We start from the raw sequence: 22500 nt of genomic DNA on the forward strand, positions 1-22500 counted from the left end.
TGTATTCATTTACTTATCCTTTAGAATTGTTTTTATCATTTTATCTATTTTCCTCTACCTTTTAACTGAATTACTTTTATTGTTTTATTGTATTTAATTGGTTTGTTTTGACTTATTTTGAGGTTTTGTTTTTTTACTTATTTTAGTGTTTTTATTATTATCTTTCTGATTTAAAATATTTGTATCCAATTATTTATACATTTTTTAAATTGATTTTTAATATTTTGTCTATTTTTATCCATCTTACTTTTAATGTTTTATTATATTTAATTTGGTTTGTTTTTACTTATTTTGGCGCTTTTAGTGTTATCATCTTTCTTTTTAAAATGTATTCATTTACATATCCTTTAGAATTGTTTTCATTATTTTATCTATTTTTTATCTACCTTGTAACTGAATAACTTTTATTGTTTTATTGTATTTAATTGGTTTGTTTTGACTTATTTTGGCGTTTTTATTATCTTTCTTTTTGAATTTTTTTTTATTAATTAATTTACGTATTTTTTAATTGCTTTTATTGTTCTATTCTATTTTTACTTATTTTGGTGTTATTATTTTCTTTCTTTTTTTAATTATTTTAATCAATTAATTAACATATATATATATTTTCATTGATTTTATCATTTTGTCTATTTTTACCCATCTTTTAATTAAGTTGTATTGTTTTTAACGTGCTGCACTCTGGAAACCGTTTGTTTATATAAATTAATGATTTGGAATGAATCTTATTCCCATTACCCGCATGTTTAGCCGCTTCGTGCTAGCAGTTCTTTACTATTTAGGGAAGACGCCAGTTCTTGTCTCACGGAAGGATCGAGAAGAATTCGCAAAGTGCAGTTTTCCCTGCGGAAGCTGCCAGGTTCAGGCAGACTACGTAGACCAGAAGATGGTGAAATGACATTCTTACTTCTGGAAGTGACTGGATCTTATCAGCGGGAACACGATGAGGACGGCCAGATTCCTCCTCAGACGTCACGGCCAACAGAAAAAAACCTAGGAATGTGCGGAATGTGCCGTGAACCTTCAAAAAAGTCCCAGGGACAAGAAGACCAGATCCTTCATGGAAGTCTCACAGTGAAAGGTATGGATGCAGCATCCATCATCAGATATATGGGGACTAGGATTTCTAAGCTGTGTCCACCTGGGACTGGATCTTGCTGGAACTAGGAACCTTCCATGGTCCAGGTGTGATGGGAACCTTCTTGCTGCTGTAGCCCAGGTCCTGCATGCTAGCGCTGGACCCCCCAGGGGGCTTCTTGTTCCCATCTTCAGGTAACCTGTGGGACCTGCCGTCCTTGTCGCGTGCACTCCTACGGCCCAGCGTGTCGGCGTCCGACCCCGACCTCTCCCTGGGACCCCCCTGCAGGTCCTGCTCGGCCCGTCGGACCTTCTTGTGGCGGTCGCCGTCCTGCAAGTGAGCCGCGTCTTCGTCCTTGTGTCTTCTCCCGTCGCCGGCGGGCTGCTGGCCGGCCGGGCGTCTCGGGCTCTGGGGTTGGTCCTGGTCCCTCTTGGAGGAGCGCTGGTCTCTCTGCCCGTCGTGCTTCCGGTCCGCCGAAGAGCCCCGCTCTTTTCTCCTGGGACTCTGGGAGTCGTCCCCGTGATCTGTGGCTCTCCTGGGACTGGCGGCCTTGGAGTCACTCCTGCCGGTCTTCCTGGCGTGAGCACCAGGACTGGTAGCGCGCTGGAAGGACACCTGCTGCCCTCGGACTTTATCGGTCGTCGGCCGGCCGGCGCCAGGGGACCCCGCGGACCCGGCAAGGGTGGAGAAGTCATGGAGGGCGACCATGGAGGTTGAGGAGGGAGACCAATCTGAGGTAGACACGGAGGCTGGAGATGAAGGTCCATCACTGACCGAATGCTTGCTTGGAATGTTGACCTTGTCCTTAGAACCTGCCAAACAGTCAAGAGTTAGCAGAACCACCACGGTCCCCACTTCTCGCTCCTCATTCAGGCCCTGCAGGGTTTTGCCCCAAAACGCTTCAAGTCACAAAAACGTTTGCAGGAAGTTGCAGCAAAAGTTGTCTCTTTTTTTTTTTTTTTTAACCGTAACTTTGAATCCACTAGGGATTTTGTGAACTAAACCATTCTTTTCAGTCTTTCTTTAAATAATCCGCAACAAAAGTACAGGATTTCAACAAAAATTGTAAAAAAAAAATTAAAAAAATGGTGTTTTACTCGTTTTAAAGCACACAGACTTAAAGGCCTACTGAAATGAATTGTTTTATTTAAACGGGGATAGCAGATCCATTCTATGTGTCATACTTGATCATTTCGCGATATTGCCATATTTTTGCTGAAAGGATTTAGTAGAGAACATCGACGATAAAGTTCGCAACTTTTGGTCGCTGATAAAAAGAAGCCTTGCCTGTACCGGAAGTAGCGTGACGTCGCAGGTTGAAAGGCTCCTCACATTTCCCCATTGTTTACACCAGCAGCGAGAGCGATTCGGACCGAGAAAGCGACGATTACCCCATTAATTTCAGCGAGGATGAAAGATTCGTGGATGAGGAACGTGAGAGTGAAGGACTAGAGAGGCAGTGCAGGACATAACTTTTTTCGCTCTGACCGTAACTTAGGGACAAGCTGGCTCATTGGATTCCACACTTTCTCCTATTTCTATTGTGGATCACGGATTTGTATTTTAAACCACCTCCGATACTATATCCTCTTGAAAATGAGAGTCGAGAACGCGAAATGGACATTCACAGTGACTTTTATCTCCACGACAATACATCGGCGAAGCACTTTAGCTACGGAGCTAACGTGATGGCATCGGGCTTAACTGCAGATAGAAACAAAAGAAATAAACCCCTGACTGGAAGGATAGACAGAAAATCAACAATACTATTAAACCATGGACCTGTCCCTACACGGTTAATGCTTTCCAGCCTGGCGAAGCTTAACAATGCTGTTGCTAACGACGCCATTGAAGCTAACTTAGCTACGGGACCTCACAGAGCTATGCTAAAAACATTAGCTATCCACCTACGCCACCCAGCCCTCATCTGCTCATCAACACCCGTGCTCACCTGCGTTCCAGTGATCGACGGAGCGACGAAGGACTTCACCCGATCATGGATGCGGTCGGCGGCTAGCGTCGGATAGCGCGTCCGCTATCCAAGTCAAAGTCCTCCTGGTTGTGTTGCTGCAGCCAGCCGCTAATACACCGATCCCACCTACAGCTTTCTTCTTTGCAGTCTTCATTGTTCATTGAACAAATTGCAAAAGATTCACCAACACAGATGTCCAGAATACTGTGGAATTTTGCGATGAAAACAGAGCTTTTTGTATTGGATACAATGGTGTCCGAATACTTCCGTTTCAACCATTGACGTCACACGCATACGTCATCATACATATACGTTTTCAACCGGAAGTTTCGCGGGAAATTTTAAATTGCACTTTATAAGTTAACCCGGCCGTATTGGCATGTGTTGCAATGTTAAGATTTCATCATTGATATACAAACTATCATACTGCGTGGTCGCTAGTAGTGGCTTTCAGTAGGCCTTTAAAAGTAGACACTAGATCAGACTAATTTGATTGGTGAAGATGATGCTGATTGGCTAAAGTCGCAGGGATGGGTGGAATTTGCGTGAATTGGCACGGTGGCGATAAAGCGGAGTTCTGGCGGGACTGAATGAGGAGAAAAGAAAGATGCGATATTGTGTGTTTGTCAAACAGCAACATTATTTAGCTTCAATGCTGGCGCCAAGTACAGCGCCTCAATGCTTTTCACTTCAGCCCCAAGATGACAGGACAAGTGCACACGGTGGCTTTGCACGCAGCAGACAGGAAAGCCATGGATTTGATGAAGGTTTTTGTTTTTTTTGTTTAGATTTCTAGGAGCAACAACTCATAGAAATGAAACCTTGTTTGATTAATCGATCTGAAGTGGATGCCAGTGAACACACACGTGGTTTCTCCATACTCCTGCAGCTTTATATTGTCTTGTTTAATTCACATCTTCTCCCTCAATACTGCTCTTCCTCGTCACTAATAGTCACTAGTAAATGTCAATATGGATGAATTTCCACGATTATCGATACTTATTAGGTACCCGAATACAAAACAAAAACTGAACGCATGTACTTTTAAAATGGATTGTTTTATTGTAAAGTGAAAGTCTTTAGTAATTTTTAACGGCCACTATGGACAGGTTTTAGAACATGACTGCCTCAAAAAGTGGCCCCTGCAGACAGGTTTTAACACATGACTTTAAGTGGCTGCATTAAAAAGTGGCCCCTATATATAGCTTTTATTAGATGACTAAGTGGCTGCCTCAAAAAGTGGCCCCTATAGACAGGTTTTATACCATGACTTTTAAGTGGCTGCATTAAAAAAGTGGCACCTATAAACAGGTTTTATAACATGACTTTACATGGCTGCATCAAAAAGTGGCCCCTGCAGACAGGTTTTAACACATGACTTTAAAAAGTGGCCCCTATAGACAGGTTTTATAACATGACTTTAAATGTCTGCCTCAAAAAGTGGCCCCTATAGACAGCTTTTATTAGATGACTAAGTGGCTGCATCAAAAAGTGGCCCCTGCAGACAGGTTTTAACACATGACTTTAAAAAGTGGCCCCTATAGACAGGTTTTATAACATGACTTTAAATGTCTGCCTCAAAAAGTGGCCCCTATAGACAGGTTTTATAACATGACTTTAAATGTCTGCCTCAAAAAGTGGCCCCTATAGACAGCTTTTATTAGATGACTAAGTGGCTGCCTCAAAAAGTGGCCCCCATAGACAGGTTTTATACCATGACTTTTAAGTGGCTGCATTAAAAAAGTGGCACCTATAAACAGGTTTTATAACATGACTTTACATGGCTGCCTCAAAAAATGGCCCCTATAGACAGCTTTTATTAGATGACTAAGTGGCTGCCTCAAAAAGTGGCCCCTATAGACAGCTTTTATAACATGACTTTAAATGGCTGCCTCAAAAAGTGGCCCCTATAGACAGCTTTTATTAGATGACTAAGTGGCTGCCTCAAAAAGTGGCCCCTATAGACAGCTTTTATAACATGACTTTAAATGGCTGCTCAAAAAGTGGCCCCTATAGACAGCTTTTATTAGATGACCAAGTGGCTGCCTCAAAAAGTGGCCCCTATAGACAGCTTTTATAACATGACTTTAAATGGCTGCCTTAAAAAGTGGCCCCTATAGACAGCTTTTATTAGATGACTAAGTGGCTGCCTCAAAAAGTGGCCCCTATAGACAGCTTTTATAACATGACTTTAAATGGCTGCCTCAAAAAGTGGCCCCTATAGACAGCTTTTATTAGATGACTAAGTGGCTGCCTCAAAAAGTTGCCCCTATAGACAGCTTTTATTAGATGACTAAGTGGCTGCCTCAAAAAGTGGCCCCTATAGACAGCTTTTATAACATGACTTTAAATGGCTGCCTCAAAAAGTGGCCCCTATAGACAGCTTTTATTAGATGACTAAGTGGCTGCCTCAAAAAGTGGCCCCTATAGACAGCTTTTATTAGATGACTAAGTGGCTGCCTCAAAAAGTGGCCCCTATAGACAGCTTTTATTAGATGACTAAGTGGCTGCCTCAAAAAGTGGCCCCTATAGACAGGTTTTATACCATGACTTTTAAGTGGCTGCATTAAAAAAGTGGCACCTATAAATAGGTTTTAACACATGACTTTAAGTGGCTGTATTAAAAAGTGGCCTCTATAGACAGCTTTTATTATATGACTAAGTGGCTGCCTCAAAAAGTGGCCCCTATAGACAGCTTTTATTATATGACTAAGTGGCTGCCTCAAAAAGTGGCCCCTATAGACAGGTTGTATACCATGACTTTTAAGTGGCTGCATTAAAAAGTGGCCCCTATAGACAGGTTTTATAACACGACTTTAAATGTCTGCCTCAAAAAGTGGCCCCTATAGACAGGTTTTATTAGATGACTAAGTGGCTGCCTCAAAAAGTGGCCCCTATAAACAGCTTTTATTAGATGACTAAGTGGCTGCCTCAAAAAGTGGCCCCTATAGACAGCTTTTATTAGATGACTAAGTGGCTGCCTCAAAAAGTGGCCCCTATAGACAGGTTTTATACCATGACTTTTAAGTGGCCGCATTAAAAAGTGGCCCCTATAGACAGGTTTTATCACATGACTTTAAGTGGCTGTATTAAAAAGTGGCCTCTATAGACAGCTTTTATTATATGACTAAGTGGCTGCCTCAAAAAGTGGCCCCTATAGACAGCTTTTATTATATGACTAAGTGGCTGCCTCAAAAAGTGGCCCCTATAGACAGGTTGTATACCATGACTTTTAAGTGGCTGCATTAAAAAGTGGCCCATATAGACAGGTTTTATAACATGACTTTAAATGTCTGCCTCAAAAAGTGGCCCCTATAGACAGGTTTTATTAGATGACTAAGTGGCTGCCTCAAAAAGTGGCCCCTATAAACAGCTTTTATTAGATGACTAAGTGGCTGCCTCAAAAAGTGGCCCCTATAGACAGCTTTTATTAGATGACTAAGTGGCTGCCTCAAAAAGTGGCCCCTATAGACAGGTTTTATACCATGACTTTTAAGTGGCTGCATTAAAAAGTGGCCCCTATAGACAGGTTTTATCACATGACTTTAAGTGGCTGTATTAAAAAGTGGCCTCTATAGACAGCTTTTATTATATGACTAAGTGGCTGCCTCAAAAAGTGGCCCCTATAGACAGCTTTTATTATATGACTAAGTGGCTGCCTCAAAAAGTGGCCCCTATAGACAGGTTGTATACCATGACTTTTAAGTGGCTGCATTAAAAAGTGGCCCCTATAGACAGGTTTTATAACATGACTTTAAATGTCTGCCTCAAAAAGTGGCCCCTATAGACAGGTTTTATTAGATGACTAAGTGGCTGCCTCAAAAAGTGGCCCCTATAAACAGCTTTTATTAGATGACTAAGTGGCTGCCTCAAAAAGTGGCCCCTATAGACAGCTTTTATTAGATGACTAAGTGGCTGCCTCAAAAAGTGGCCCCTATAGACAGGTTTTATACCATGACTTTTAAGTGGCTGCATTAAAAAAGTGGCACCTATAAATAGGTTTTATCACATGACTTTAAGTGGCTGTATTAAAAAGTGGCCTCTATAGACAGCTTTTATTAGATGACTAAGTGGCTGCCTCAAAAAGTGGCCCCTATAGACAGCTTTTATTATATGACTAAGTGGCTGCCTCAAAAAGTGGCCCCTATAGACAGGTTGTATACCATGACTTTTAAGTGGCTGCATTAAAAAGTGGCCCCTATAGACAGGTTTTATAACATGACTTTAAATGTCTGCCTCAAAAAGTGGCCCCTATAGACAGGTTTTATAACATGACTTTACATGGCTGCATCCAAAAGTGGCCCTTGCAGACAGGTTTTAACACATGACTTTAAGTGGCTGCATTAAAAAGTGGCCCCTATAGACAGGTTTTATAACATGACTTTAAATGGCTGCCTCAAAAAGTGGCCCCTATGGACAGCTTTTATTAGATGACTAAGTGGCTGCCTCAAAAAGTGGCCCCTATAGACAGGTTTTATACCATGACTTTTAGGTGGCTGCATTAAAAAAGTGGCCCCTTTAAACAGGTTTTATAACATGACTTTAAAAGTCTGCCTCAAAAAGTGGCCCCTATAGACAGCTTTTATTAGATGACTAAGTGGCTGCCTCAAAAAGTGGCCCCTATAGACAGCTTTTATAACATGACTTTAAATGTCTGCCTCAAAAAGTGGCCCCTATAGACAGCTTTTATTAGATGACTAAGTGGCTGCCTCAAAAAGTGGCCCCTATAGACAGGTTTTATACCATTACTTTTAAGTGGCTGCATTAAAAAAGTGGCACCTATAAACAGGTTTTATAACATGACTTTACATGGCTGCATCAAAAAGTGGCCCCTACAGACAGGTTTTAACACATGACTTTAAGTGGCTGCATTAAAAAGTGGCCCCTATAGACAGCTTTTATTAGATGACTAAGTGGCTGCCTCAAAAAGTGGCCCCATAGACAGGTTTTATACCATGACTTTTAAGTGGCTGCATAAAAAGTGACCCCTATAGACAGGTTTTATATTATGACTTTAAGTGGCTGCATTAAAAAGTGGCCCCTATAGACAGGTTTTATATCATGACTTTAAGTGGCTGCATTAAAAAATGGCCCCTATAGACAGCTTTTATTAGATGACTAAGTGGCTGCCTCAAAAAGTGACCCCTATAGACAGCTTTTATAACATGACTTTAAATGTCTGCCTCAAAAAGTGGCCCCTATAGACAGCTTTTATTAGATGACTAAGTGGCTGCCTCAAAAAGTGGCCCCTATAGACAGCTTTTATAACATGACTTTAAATGGCTGCCTCAAAAAGTGGCCCCTATAGACAGCTTTTATTAGATGACTAAGTGGCTGCCTCAAAAAGTGGCCCCTATAGACAGCTTTTATTAGATGACTAAGTGGCTGCCTCAAAAAGTGGCCCCTATAGACAGGTTTTATACCATGACTTTTAAGTGGCTGCATTAAAAAAGTGGCACCTATAAATAGGTTTTATCACATGACTTTAAGTGGCTGTATTAAAAAGTGGCCTCTATAGACAGCTTTTATTATATGACTAAGTGGCTGCCTCAAAAAGTGGCCCCTATAGACAGCTTTTATTATATGACTAAGTGGCTGCCTCAAAAAGTGGCCCCTATAGACAGGTTGTATACCATGACTTTTAAGTGGCTGCATTAAAAAGTGGCCCCTATAGACAGGTTTATAACATGACTTTAAATGTCTGCCTCAAAAAGTGGCCCCTATAGACAGGTTTTATTAGATGACTAAGTGGCTGCCTCAAAAAGTGGCCCCTATAAACAGCTTTTATTAGATGACTAAGTGGCTGCCTCAAAAAGTGGCCCCTATAGACAGCTTTTATTAGATGACTAAGTGGCTGCCTCAAAAAGTGGCCCCTATAGACAGGTTTTATACCATGACTTTTAAGTGGCTGCATTAAAAAGTGGCCCCTATAGACAGGTTTTATCACATGACTTTAAGTGGCTGTATTAAAAAGTGGCCTCTATAGACAGCTTTTATTATATGACTAAGTGGCTGCCTCAAAAAGTGGCCCCTATAGACAGCTTTTATTATATGACTAAGTGGCTGCCTCAAAAAGTGGCCCCTATAGACAGGTTGTATACCATGACTTTTAAGTGGCTGCATTAAAAAGTGGCCCCTATAGACAGGTTTTATAACATGACTTTAAATGTCTGCCTCAAAAAGTGGCCCCTATAGACAGGTTTTATTAGATGACTAAGTGGCTGCCTCAAAAAGTGGCCCCTATAAACAGCTTTTATTAGATGACTAAGTGGCTGCCTCAAAAAGTGGCCCCTATAGACAGCTTTTATTAGATGACTAAGTGGCTGCCTCAAAAAGTGGCCCCTATAGACAGGTTTTATACCATGACTTTTAAGTGGCTGCATTAAAAAGTGGCCCCTATAGACAGGTTTTATCACATGACTTTAAGTGGCTGTATTAAAAAGTGGCCCCTATAGACAGGTTTTATTAGATGACTAAGTGGCTGCCTCAAAAAGTGGCCCCTATAAACAGCTTTTATTAGATGACTAAGTGGCTGCCTCAAAAAGTGGCCCCTATAGACAGCTTTTATTAGATGACTAAGTGGCTGCCTCAAAAAGTGGCCCCTATAGACAGGTTTTATACCATGACTTTTAAGTGGCTGCATTAAAAAGTGGCCCCTATAGACAGGTTTTATCACATGACTTTAAGTGGCTGTATTAAAAAGTGGCCTCTATAGACAGCTTTTATTATATGACTAAGTGGCTGCCTCAAAAAGTGGCCCCTATAGACAGCTTTTATTATATGACTAAGTGGCTGCCTCAAAAAGTGGCCCCTATAGACAGGTTGTATACCATGACTTTTAAGTGGCTGCATTAAAAAGTGGCCCCTATAGACAGGTTTTATAACATGACTTTAAATGTCTGCCTCAAAAAGTGGCCCCTATAGACAGGTTTTATTAGATGACTAAGTGGCTGCCTCAAAAAGTGGCCCCTATAAACAGCTTTTATTAGATGACTAAGTGGCTGCCTCAAAAAGTGGCCCCTATAGACAGCTTTTATTAGATGACTAAGTGGCTGCCTCAAAAAGTGGCCCCTATAGACAGGTTTTATACCATGACTTTTAAGTGGCTGCATTAAAAAAGTGGCACCTATAAATAGGTTTTATCACATGACTTTAAGTGGCTGTATTAAAAAGTGGCCTCTATAGACAGCTTTTATTAGATGACTAAGTGGCTGCCTCAAAAAGTGGCCCCTATAGACAGCTTTTATTATATGACTAAGTGGCTGCCTCAAAAAGTGGCCCCTATAGACAGGTTGTATACCATGACTTTTAAGTGGCTGCATTAAAAAGTGGCCCCTATAGACAGGTTTTATAACATGACTTTAAATGTCTGCCTCAAAAAGTGGCCCCTATAGACAGGTTTTATTAGATGACTAAGTGGCTGCCTCAAAAAGTGGCCCCTATAGACAGGTTTTATAACATGACTTTACATGGCTGCATCCAAAAGTGGCCCTTGCAGACAGGTTTTAACACATGACTTTAAGTGGCTGCATTAAAAAGTGGCCCCTATAGACAGGTTTTATAACATGACTTTAAATGGCTGCCTCAAAAAGTGGCCCCTATGGACAGCTTTTATTAGATGACTAAGTGGCTGCCTCAAAAAGTGGCCCCTATAGACAGGTTTTATACCATGACTTTTAGGTGGCTGCATTAAAAAAGTGGCCCCTTTAAACAGGTTTTATAACATGACTTTAAAAGTCTGCCTCAAAAAGTGGCCCCTATAGACAGCTTTTATTAGATGACTAAGTGGCTGCCTCAAAAAGTGGCCCCTATAGACAGCTTTTATAACATGACTTTAAATGTCTGCCTCAAAAAGTGGCCCCTATAGACAGCTTTTATTAGATGACTAAGTGGCTGCCTCAAAAAGTGGCCCCTATAGACAGGTTTTATACCATTACTTTTAAGTGGCTGCATTAAAAAAGTGGCACCTATAAACAGGTTTTATAACATGACTTTACATGGCTGCATCAAAAAGTGGCCCCTACAGACAGGTTTTAACACATGACTTTAAGTGGCTGCATTAAAAAGTGGCCCCTATAGACAGCTTTTATTAGATGACTAAGTGGCTGCCTCAAAAAGTGGCCCCATAGACAGGTTTTATACCATGACTTTTAAGTGGCTGCATAAAAAGTGACCCCTATAGACAGGTTTTATATTATGACTTTAAGTGGCTGCATTAAAAAGTGGCCCCTATAGACAGGTTTTATATCATGACTTTAAGTGGCTGCATTAAAAAATGGCCCCTATAGACAGCTTTTATTAGATGACTAAGTGGCTGCCTCAAAAAGTGACCCCTATAGACAGCTTTTATAACATGACTTTAAATGTCTGCCTCAAAAAGTGGCCCCTATAGACAGCTTTTATTAGATGACTAAGTGGCTGCCTCAAAAAGTGGCCCCTATAGACAGCTTTTATAACATGACTTTAAATGTCTGCCTCAAAAAGTGGCCCCTATAGACAGCTTTTATTAGATGACTAAGTGGCTGCCTCAAAAAGTGGCCCCTATAGACAGGTTTTATACCATTACTTTTAAGTGGCTGCATTAAAAAAGTGGCACCTATAAACAGGTTTTATAACATGACTTTACACGGCTGCATCAAAAAGTGGCCCCTACAGACAGGTTTTATACCATGACTTTTATGTGGCTGCATTAAAAAAGTGGCACCTATAAACAGGTTTTATAACATGACTTTACATGGCTGCCTCAAAAAGTGGCCCCTATAGACAGGTTTTATACCATTACTTTTAAGTGGCTGCATTAAAAAAGTGGCACCTATAAACAGGTTTTATAACATGACTTTACATGGCTGCATCAAAAAGTGGCCCCTACAGACAGGTTTTAACACATGACTTTAAGTGGCTGCATTAAAAAGTGGCCCCTATAGACAGCTTTTATTAGATGACTAAGTGGCTGCCTCAAAAAGTGGCCCCATAGACAGGTTTTATACCATGACTTTTAAGTGGCTGCATTAAAAATGTGGCCCCTACAGACAGGTTTTATATCATGACTTTAAGTGGCTGCATTAAAAAGTGGCCCCTATAGACAGGTTTTATAATATGACTTTAAGTGGCTGCATCAAAAAGTGGCCCCTATAGACAGGTTTTAGAACATGACTAAGTGGCTGCAACAAAAACTGGCCCCTATAGACAGCTTTTATATCATGACTAAGTGGCTGCATCAAAATGTGGGCCCTATTATTTTTGAAAGGAAATATTTTTGAAGGTAAAATATCGCGTAGGTGCCTGTGTCAGTATTATTAACTTACAATGGCATCATTTTAGTATTGTTTCACTTTCACAAATTCCTCAGTAAATTCACCAAAACGTCATCGAGTCTGTTTAGTTGCTTGCACAGCTAGTGAGTCCATGACCATGACTTATGTTTTGTTGGATCAGCCGTTTTACTGCCTTGTTACAGACAGCGTTTGGAAACAATTAAGGTATGTAAATAAACATTTACAGAATATTTCTGTGTAAATAACTCCTTTCACAACGTATATATCTGAGGCTTATAGTCCGGTGCGACTTATATATGGACATATATTCGGGTGCGGCTTACATGCGCTCTATAGTGGGGAAAATACGGTGACGCATGTGTTCAGTGGCATCCAGAACAACGTGACTCCTGCAGGTCTGCTTTCTGGGACTCACTGCTTCGGTTTCGCCCTCCGAGTGGTCTAGCTACTGACTGACACTTTGATGTGGGGGGGGGGAGAGGACGACAGCAGACTTGGGAAGGAAGGAGACGAGCACAAGAGGTTTTACCGCGCTCAGTTAGGGACAGACCAAGAAAAGCAGTGAGGCCTTTAGTGATGCTCTGGTTTCATGTAGAAGCACAGGCTGGAAGAAGAGCCCAGACCTACAGGAGGAAGAGACAAATAGAAAGAGACAGCCGTGCCCACGCAGAAAACACAAGTCAGATCAGAGCGAGCGAGAGAGAGAGAGAGAGAGAGAGAGAAAAGCTTGCAACACATGCATGAACATGAAGCTTATGGACAATAACACGCATTTACAGTGTGTGTGTGTGTGTGTGTGTGTGTGTGTGTGTGTGTGTGTGTGTGTGTGTGTGTGTGTGACACTCACTGTGGTCAGGAACTAAACCCTGGCCGGGTCGCAGCAGCAGGAGAACTTTGCTGCCTCCTGCTTGGATCAGCTCGATAGCTCGTGTGTGCGTGATGCCTTGTGTGGCCTCGCCGTTTATTTCCACGATCTGATCGCCCACCTGTCACACACCTTTGTCACACACCTCTTTGGAGACACCACTCAAGGGGAACTGCACAGGTGGACCCTTTTACACAGTTGGCCCATTTTTGCACATGTAGACACTTTTACACAGGTGGCCCCTTTTACACATGTAACCACATTTGCACAGGTGGCCACTTTTGCACGTGGGGCCACTTTTGTACGTGGGGCCACTTTTGTACAGGTGGCCATTTTTACACATTTGGCCATTTTTAAACAGGTGGCCACTTTTACATATGTGGCCCCGTTTGCACATGTGGCCACTTTAGCACATATGGCCACTTTTACACGGATGGCCACTTTTACACATGTGGCCCCTTTTGCACAAGTGGTCACTTTTACACAGGTGGCCACTTTTGCACAGATGGCCACTTTTACACGTATAGCCACTTTTACACATATGGCCACTTTTACACATATGGCCCCTTTTGCACAGGTGGCTACTTTTACACAGGTGGCCACTTTTGTACAGGTGGCCACTTTTACACAGGTGGCCACTTTTACACGTATAACCACTTTTACACGTATGGCCACTTTTACACAAGTGGCCACTTTTGCACATGTGGCCCCTTTTGCAGAGGTGGCTACTTTTACACAGGTGGCCACTTTTGTACAGGTGGCCACTTTTGCACAGGTGGCCACTTTTACACGTATAACCACTTTTACACGTATGGCCACTTTTACACAAGTGGCCACTTTTGCACATGTGGCCCCTTTTGCAGAGGTGGCTACTTTTACACAGGTGGCCACTTTTGCACGTATAGCCACTTTTACACATAAGGCCACTTTTACACATATGGCCCCTTTTGCACAGGTGGTTACTTTTACACAGGTGGCCACTTTTGTACAGGTGGCCACTTTTACACATGTGGCCACTTTTACACAGCTGGCCCTTTTTATACATGTGGCCACTTTGAGATATGTGGCCCCTTTTACACATTTGGCCATTTTTAAACAGGTTGCCACTTTTACACAGGTGGCCACTTTTGCACAGGTGGCTACTTTTGCACAGGTGGCCACTTTTACACAGGTGGCCACTTTTGCACAGGTGGCCACTTTTACACAGCTGGCCCTTTTTATACATGTGGCCACTTTGAGATATGTGGCCCCTTTTACACATTTGGCCATTTTTAAACAGGTTGCCACTTTTACACAGGTGGCCACTTTTGCACAGGTGGCTACTTTTGCACAGGTGGCCACTTTTACACAGGTGGCCACTTTTGCACAGGTGGCCACTTTTACACATGTGGCCACTTTTACACAGCTGGCCCTTTTTACACATGTGGCCACTTTTACACATTTGGCCATTTTTAAACAGGTGGCCACTTTTACATATGTGGCCCCGTTTGCACATGTGGCCACTTCAGCACATATGACCACTTTTACACAGGCGGCCACTTTTGCACATGTGGCCCCTTTTGCACAGGTGGCCACTTTTACACAGGTGGCCACTTTTACACGTATAGCCACTTTTACACATGGCCACTTTTACACATATAGCCACTTTTACACATATGGACACTTTTGCACAGGTGGCCACTTTTACACAGGTGGCCACTTTTACACGTATAGCCACTTTTACACATGGCCACTTTTACACATATAGCCACTTTTACACATATGGACACTTTTGCACAGGTGGCCACTTTTACACAGGTGGCCACTTTTACACAGGTGGCCACTTTTGCACAGGTGGCCACTTTTACACAGGTGGCCACTTTTGCACAGGTGGCCACTTTTACAGGTGGCCACTTTTGCACAGGTGGCCACTTTTACACAGGTGGTCACTTTTGTACAGGTGGCCACTTTTACACATGTGGCCACCTTTAGACAGCTGGCCTTTTTCACACATGTGGCCACTTTTACACATGTGGCCACTTTTACACAGCTGGCCCTTTTTACACATGTGGCCACTTTGACATATGTGGCCCCTTTTACACAGCTGGCCCTTTTCACACATGTGGCCCCTTATACACAGCTGGCCCTTTTTACACATGTGGCCACTTTTGCACATGTGGCCACTTTTACACAGGTGGCCACTTTTACATATGTGGCCCCTTTTGCACATGTGGCCCCTTTTGCACGTCTGGCCCCTTTTACATATGTGGCCACTTTTGCACATGTGGCAACTTTTGCACGTATGGCCACTTTTACACAGGCGGACACTTTTGCACTTTAAGTGGCTGCATCAAAAAGTGTCCCCTATAGACAGGTTTTATCACATAAGTGGTTGTAATTAAAAAGTGGCCCCTATAAACAGGTTTTAAAACATGACTTTAAGTGGCTGCATCAAAAAGTGGCCCCCATAGACAGGTTTTATCACATAAGTGGTTGTAATTAAAAAGTGGCCCCTATAGACAGGTTTTATAACAAGACTTTAAGTGGCTGCATTAAAAAGTGGCCCCTATAGACAGGTTTTATAACATGACTGTAAGTGGCTGCATTAAAAAAGTGGCCCCTATAGACCAGTGATTTTCAACCAGTGTGCCGCGGCACACTAGTGTGCCGTGAGAGATCGTCAGATGTGCCGCGGGAAATTATGTAATATCTCCTAATTTTAACCATTGTCGGGTGCCTGCTGTAATAAAGTGCGGCAGATAATGTAATACTCTTCTATTTCAGTAGGAGGCAGCAGAGGGCGATATACCTGTAAAGACAAGCGAGGTAGGCTGCGCGACACGTGACACTGACAGTGTGGGATCGCAGCAGGAGGAGGCGAGCAAGTGACAGTGATGGAGAAGTTTTTGAGAAGGGAAAATGTAAATGCCGGACAGGGTCCTGGACAAAATTCTGACCCAAATGAAGGCCCCAGTATGAGTGGTCGACAAAATAAAAAAGACAAGACGGTGAGCTCGAGGCAATACAGCGAAAGCTATCTTTCATTTGGATTGACTTTCACCGGGGATGCGACAGCACCGACTCCGCAGTGCTTGGTGTGGTGGTGAGAAGCTATCCAATAGCGCCATGGTGCCAAGCAAGCTTAAACGCCATCTCCAAACGAAACACCTTTCCGTTCAAAACAAGCCGATGGACTATTTTGTACGCTTACGTACAAACAATGAGAAACAGGCAACTTTTCTGAGAAAAACCACAAAGGTAAACGAGAGAGCCCTCAAAGCTAGCTACCTTGTTGCTGAACTCGTAGCTAAATCCAAAAAAGTCCCACACTGTGGCAGAAACATTAATACTGCCAGCTTGTAAAGCCATCGTAAATGAGATGCTCGGCCCTGACGCGGCCAAAGAGATGGCTAAAGTGCCTCTCTCAGATAACACAATTGCCAGACGTATTGATGATATGTCTGCGGACATCTCAGAGAAATTTGCCTTGCAAATTGATGAGTCGACGGATATTGGTGGACATTGTCAGCTCTTGGCCAACGTGCGTTTTGTGGATGGGGAAGCCATTAAAGAAAACTTACTATTTTGCAAGACACTGCCAGAAAAATCAACAGGAGAGGAAATATTTCGGGTCACGTCGGAATATTTTGACAAAAGCGGGCTTTCGTGGGAAAACTGCACAGGTGTCTGCACTGATGGAGCCGAAGCCAAGGCTTCGTAAGTAGGGTCAAAGAAAAAAACCCGGATGTTATTGTTACGCACTGTTTTTTGCACCGTGAGGCACTCGTTGCAAAGACCTTACCAGCAGATCTAGCTCCTGTGTTGGATGATGTTGTGCGCATAGTGAACTTTGTGAAGACGCGACCTTTGAAATGTCGCTTATTTGCGTCTTTGTGTGAGGAAATGGGAGCGGAACATAAAGTGTTATTGCTCCACACGGAGGTCCGGTGGCTGTCGCGTGGCAAAGTGCTTGCCCTTTTGCATGAGCTGCGAGAGGAACTTAAAAGTATTTCTGACAAACGAGAGGTCCGATTACTCAAAGCTGCTTGCAAGTAATGAGTGGTGTGAAAAGCTGGCATACCTGGCTGATATATTTCATCATCTGAATGAACTGAACACACGGATGCAAGGCCGGAATGAAAATCTGCTTACAAGCACTGATAAAAGGAATGGATTCCGTTTGAAGGTGCAGCTCTGGCAACAACATGTGCAGCGTGGCAACCTTGAGATGTTCCCATTCACCGAGAAACTGCATGATGGCAACACTGCTGCAATGTGCGAAGTGATTGGCACACATTTGAAAACTCTTGAGAAAAAGTTGTTATTTTATTTCTCTTCAGCCTTCACAGAATGCCTTGACTGGGTCAGGGACCCATACAGCTCAGCATCCATTGCCGGTAAGGACATGACTTTAAAGGCCTACTGAAATGAATTTTTTTTTATTTAAACGGGGATAGCAGATCTATTCTATGTGTCATACTTGATCATTTCGCGATATTGCCATATTTTTGCTGAAAGGATTTAGTATAGAACAACGACGATAAAGATTGCAACTTTTGGTATCTGATAAAAAAAAGGCTTGCCCCTACCGGAAGTAGCGTGACGTAGTCAGTTGAACATATACGCAAAGTTCCCTATTGTTTACAATGATGGCCGCATGAAGTGAGAGAGATTCGGACCGAGAAAGCGACAATTTCCCCATTAATTTGAGCGAGGATGAAAGATTTGTGGATGAGTAAAGTGCAAGTGAAGGACTAGTGGGGAGTTGAAGCTATTCAGATAGGGAAGATGCTGTGAGAGCCGGGGGTGACCTGATATTCAGCTGGGAATGACTACAACAGTAAATAAACACAAGACATATATATACTCTATTAGCCACAACACAACCAGGCTTATATTTAATATGCCACAAATTAATCCTGCATAAAAACACCTGCATGTTTGTTATGCTAGCTCCTAGCTCCTATGCTAGCTCCTAGCTCCATAGAACACGCCAATACAATTCAAACACCTGATCAACACACACAATCACTCAGCCCAAAAGACCGTTCACCTAACCCAAGGTTCATAAAGCTTATATATTTAAAAAAAGTTACGTACATACGCAAAAAAAAGTTGCGCGCATACGGTCAAGCGATCAAATGTTTAGAAGCCAAAGCTGCATACTCACAGTAGCACGTCTGCGTCTTTGTCATCCAAATCAAAGTAATCCTGGTAAGAGTCTGTGTTGTCCCAGTTCTCTACAGGCGTCTGTGTATCGAGGTCAAAAGTCCTCCTGGTTAGAGTCTCTGTTATCCGAGTTCTTCCATCTTGACTGCATCTTTCGGGAATGTAAACAAAGAAGCGCCGGCTGTGTACTGTTGTTGCTGACTACGTTCGAAAAATACGTCCATTTCGCACCGACAACTTTCTTCTTTGCTTGCTCAGCTTCCTTCTCCATAATGCAATGAACATGATTGCAACAGATTCACGAACACAGATGTCCAGAATACTGTGGAATTATGAAATGAAAACAGAGCTTTTTCGTATTGGCTTCAATGTGGAAGGCATACCCGTGTTCGCCGGGCTACGTCACGCGCATACGTCATCCTCAGAGGCGTTTCGAACCGGAAGTTTAGCGGCAAATTTAAAATGTCACTTTATAAGTTAACCCGGCCGTATTGGCATGTGTTATAATGTTAAGATTTCATCATTGATATATAAACTATCAGACTGCGTGGTCGGTAGTAGTGGGTTTCAGTAGGCCTTTAAAGGAGCAAGAGGAACTCATTGAACTGAAACAAGATCGGGGTTTAAAGCTAAACTTTGCTGATCTTCCTTTGGACAGTTTTTGGTTATCGGTTGCCATTCTGGCCAACAAAGCCATTTTGACATTGCCCCCGTTTTCAACCACATATCTATGTGAGCTGAGCTTCTCAAGCTTGACTGCGATAAAAACTAAAAACAGAGAGAGACTGAGAGCTGTTGAGGAAGAGCTTCGTGTGTGTCTTTCTACCATTTCTGCCAGGATATCCATTTTGTGTTCATCGAAACAGGCCCAGGTTTCACACTAGGCGAGTATAAATACATTTAGAAACTATATTATTAACTATATGTATTATATACTGTGTTAGTGTCATTTTGTGTAATTTTGGTTGGTGGTGTGCCGCAGGATTTTGGAAATGTAAAAAGTGTGCCGCGGCTCAAAAAAGGTTGAAAATCACTGCTATAGACAGGTTTTATAACAATTCTTTAAATGGCTGCATTAAAAGGTGACCACTAGACAGGTTTTATAACATGACTTTAAGTGGCTGCATCAAAAAGTGGCCCCTATAGACAGGTTTTATAACAGTACTTTTCTCTGCGGGGACATTCTTATAGCCAGGTAACACGTTTGAGGGGAGTTTGCTTTGCTGGCAGAACTTCAGATAGCGAACACTTACATGGATTCGTCCATCCTTCAGGGCGGGTCCGTCCTCAGCCAGGCGCAGGATGAACAGGCCCATGTTGTATTCTTTACCGCCCCTCAGACTGAAGCCGAAGCCCCTCTGGCTCCGATCCAACTCCACCACGAAACAATCCTGCGGGAACACATTTGATTAGAACGAGAGCTGCTATCAAAACAGAGAATATACTGTACACGTGCAGGTAGTATCATTCTTTCATGGAACATAAGAAACTTTTACCTGCATGAGGCCTGATGGGCTGATGGTCAGCATGTCACCGTTCCTGCTCCAGACCAACATATGACATACAAATATTCTTTATTCTTCACCCATAAAAATATATACTTTTTACATTTCTTACTTTGTGTGTACAACCTGCAATACTGCAGAACATCAGCAGAGATGACTTGTAATTCCATTTGAGGTACTAATTGTATTACATCAGTCAAATGATAGTATCTATGTAATTATGTTGTGTTTACATCATTTTAGATTTTTTGTTGTCTTTTTTTTTTTTTTTTAAATAAATATTTCATTTTTTTTTGGTTCACAAATTGCAATACTAGCAAAGTTTCCAATAATCACATTTTAGATACTAAATGAAATACAATAGTGTACAATTTATATAACTGTAATCATGTTGTGTTTATAAAAATGTCATACTTTTTGGCGTACAACTTGCAATACCGCCGAGCACCACTAGAGGTTCCCCTACTTCCATTTCAGAAACAAACTACCGTGACATAAATAATAAAATACCTGTCACTTGTATTTCTATTGTTGTGTTTGGTTGATTTGAGATCTTTTTTAAATAAATGTGTACAATTTCTCATCATTTCATTTTAAAAACTAACTGAATTACAATTAAAAAACTTTAACAAAATAACCGTAGTATTATTGTGCTTAGATATTCGACTTATTTGTCTTCTTTTTCCTCAAATATTTGTAACTGTTATGTGCACAATTTGCAATACCGCCGAGCACTTCATTGTAAAACTGAATTACAATGAAGAAACATTCATTAATGTTATTGGTTCGGATATTATATTTAGTTGTCTTATTTCTATGAATTAATATTTCATATTGTTTGTGCACAACTTGCAATACCGCCGAGCACCACGAGAGGGCGCCATATTTCCATTTTAGAAACACTGAATTACAATGAAAAAACATTCATTAATGTTATTGGTTTGAGTTGTCTTATTTTTATAAATAACTATTTCATATGGGGGGGGGGGTTACCCACATATGCGGTCCTCTCCAAGGTTTCTCATAGTCATTCACATTGACGTCCCACTGGGGTGAGTTTTCCTTGCTCGTATGTGGGCTCTGTACCGAGGATGACGTTGTGGCTTGTACAGCCCTTTGAGACACTTGTGATTTAGGGCTGTATAAATAAACATTGATTGATTGATTGATATTTTTTGTGCACAACTTGCAATACCGACGAGCCCCACTAAGGGTCGCCATAATTCCATTTTAGAAACTAACTGAATTACAATGAAAAAACATTAATTCATGTTATTGGGTGCAGACATTATATTTAATCGTCTTATTTTTTTATAAATAAATACTTCATATTTTTTGTGAACAGCTTGCAATACCGCCGAGCACCACTTGAGGGCGCCATAACTCAATTTTAGAAACACACTGAATTACAATGAAAAAACATTAATTAATGTTATCGGGTTCAGACATTATATTTAATCGTCTTATTTTTATAAATAAATACTTCATATTTTTTGTGCACAACTTGCAATACCGCCGAGCACCACTAAAGGGCGCCATGATTCCATTTTAGAAACTGAATTACAATGACAAAACATATATTATTGTTATTGGATTCAGATATTATATTTAGTTGTCTTAATTTTATGAATAAATACTACATATTTTTTGTGCACCACTTGAGGGCGCCATAACTCAATTTTAGAAACACACTGAATTACAATGAAAAAACATTAATTAATGTTATCGGGTTCAGACATTATATTTAATCGTCTTATTTTTTATAAATAAATACTTCATATTTTTTGTGAACAGCTTGCAATACCGCCGAGCACCACTAAAGGGCGCCATAATTCCATTTTAGAAACTGAATTACAATGAAAAAAACATATATTATTGTTATTGAATTCAGACATTATATTTAGTTGTCTTATTTTTATGAATAAATATTACATATTTTTTGTGCACCACTTAAAGGGCGCCATAACTGAATTTTAGAAACACACTGAATTACAATGAAAAAACATGTATTAATGTTATTGGGTTCAGACATTATATTTAATAGTCTTATTTTTTATAAATAAATACTTCATATTTTTTGTGCACAACTTGCAATACCGCCGAGCACCACTAAAGTGCGCCATAATTCAATTTTAGAAACTGAATTACAATGACAAAACATATATTATTGTTATTGGGTTTAGATATTATATTGAGTTGTCTTATTTTTATGAATAAATATTACATATTTTTTGTGCACCACTTGAGGGCGCCATAATTCCATTTCAGAAACACACTGAATTACAATGAAAAAACATTCAATAATGTTATTGGGTTCAGATATTTTTTTTTAGTTGTCTTATTTTTATAAATAAATATTTCATATTTTTAGTGCACAACTTGCAATACCGCCGAGCACCACTTAAGGGCGCCATAATCCCTTTTTTAGAAACTGAATTGCAATGAATAAATAAATGATAATAAATAATGAAGAAACATTTATTAATGTTATTGGGTTCATATGTTAATATTTACAATTTTTTTGTGTACAACTTGCAATACCGCCAAGCGCCACCAAAGGGCGCCATAATTCCATTCAAGTACAAAGCGGTTGTAATGTTGTTATAATAAACACACATGTACCATTTCAATAATATTAATAGTACTAATAATGACGT

At 41.1% G+C, this 22500-nt stretch overlaps 1 protein-coding gene across 7 annotated transcripts in view; it reads right to left on the reverse strand.

Moving 5' to 3' along the window:
* Nucleotides 1-22500, reverse strand: part of magi3a (membrane associated guanylate kinase, WW and PDZ domain containing 3a) — a 275522-nt gene that overhangs the window by 201 nt on the left and 252821 nt on the right. For 3 of the 7 annotated variants that reach the window (XM_062052764.1, XM_062052762.1, XM_062052765.1), the window contains 4 exons: nucleotides 19835-19877; nucleotides 19592-19729; nucleotides 13173-13311; nucleotides 1-1890 (listed from right to left, as the gene is read on the reverse strand). The exon at nucleotides 1-1890 is cut by the window's left edge and continues 201 nt beyond it. In XM_062052764.1, coding sequence (XP_061908748.1) covers nucleotides 1127-1890; nucleotides 13173-13311; nucleotides 19592-19729; nucleotides 19835-19877 — 1084 coding nt within the window. In that variant the 3' untranslated portion in view covers nucleotides 1-1126. Of the gene's footprint in view, nucleotides 1891-12854; nucleotides 12949-13172; nucleotides 13312-19591; nucleotides 19730-19834; nucleotides 19878-22500 lie in introns of all 7 variants that reach the window. The other 4 variants (XM_062052769.1, XM_062052766.1, XM_062052768.1 and 1 more) reach the window with 3 other exon arrangements.

Source organism: Entelurus aequoreus, linkage group LG07 (assembly GCF_033978785.1).
Source record: "Entelurus aequoreus isolate RoL-2023_Sb linkage group LG07, RoL_Eaeq_v1.1, whole genome shotgun sequence".
Classification (NCBI taxonomy): domain Eukaryota; kingdom Metazoa; phylum Chordata; class Actinopteri; order Syngnathiformes; family Syngnathidae; genus Entelurus; species Entelurus aequoreus.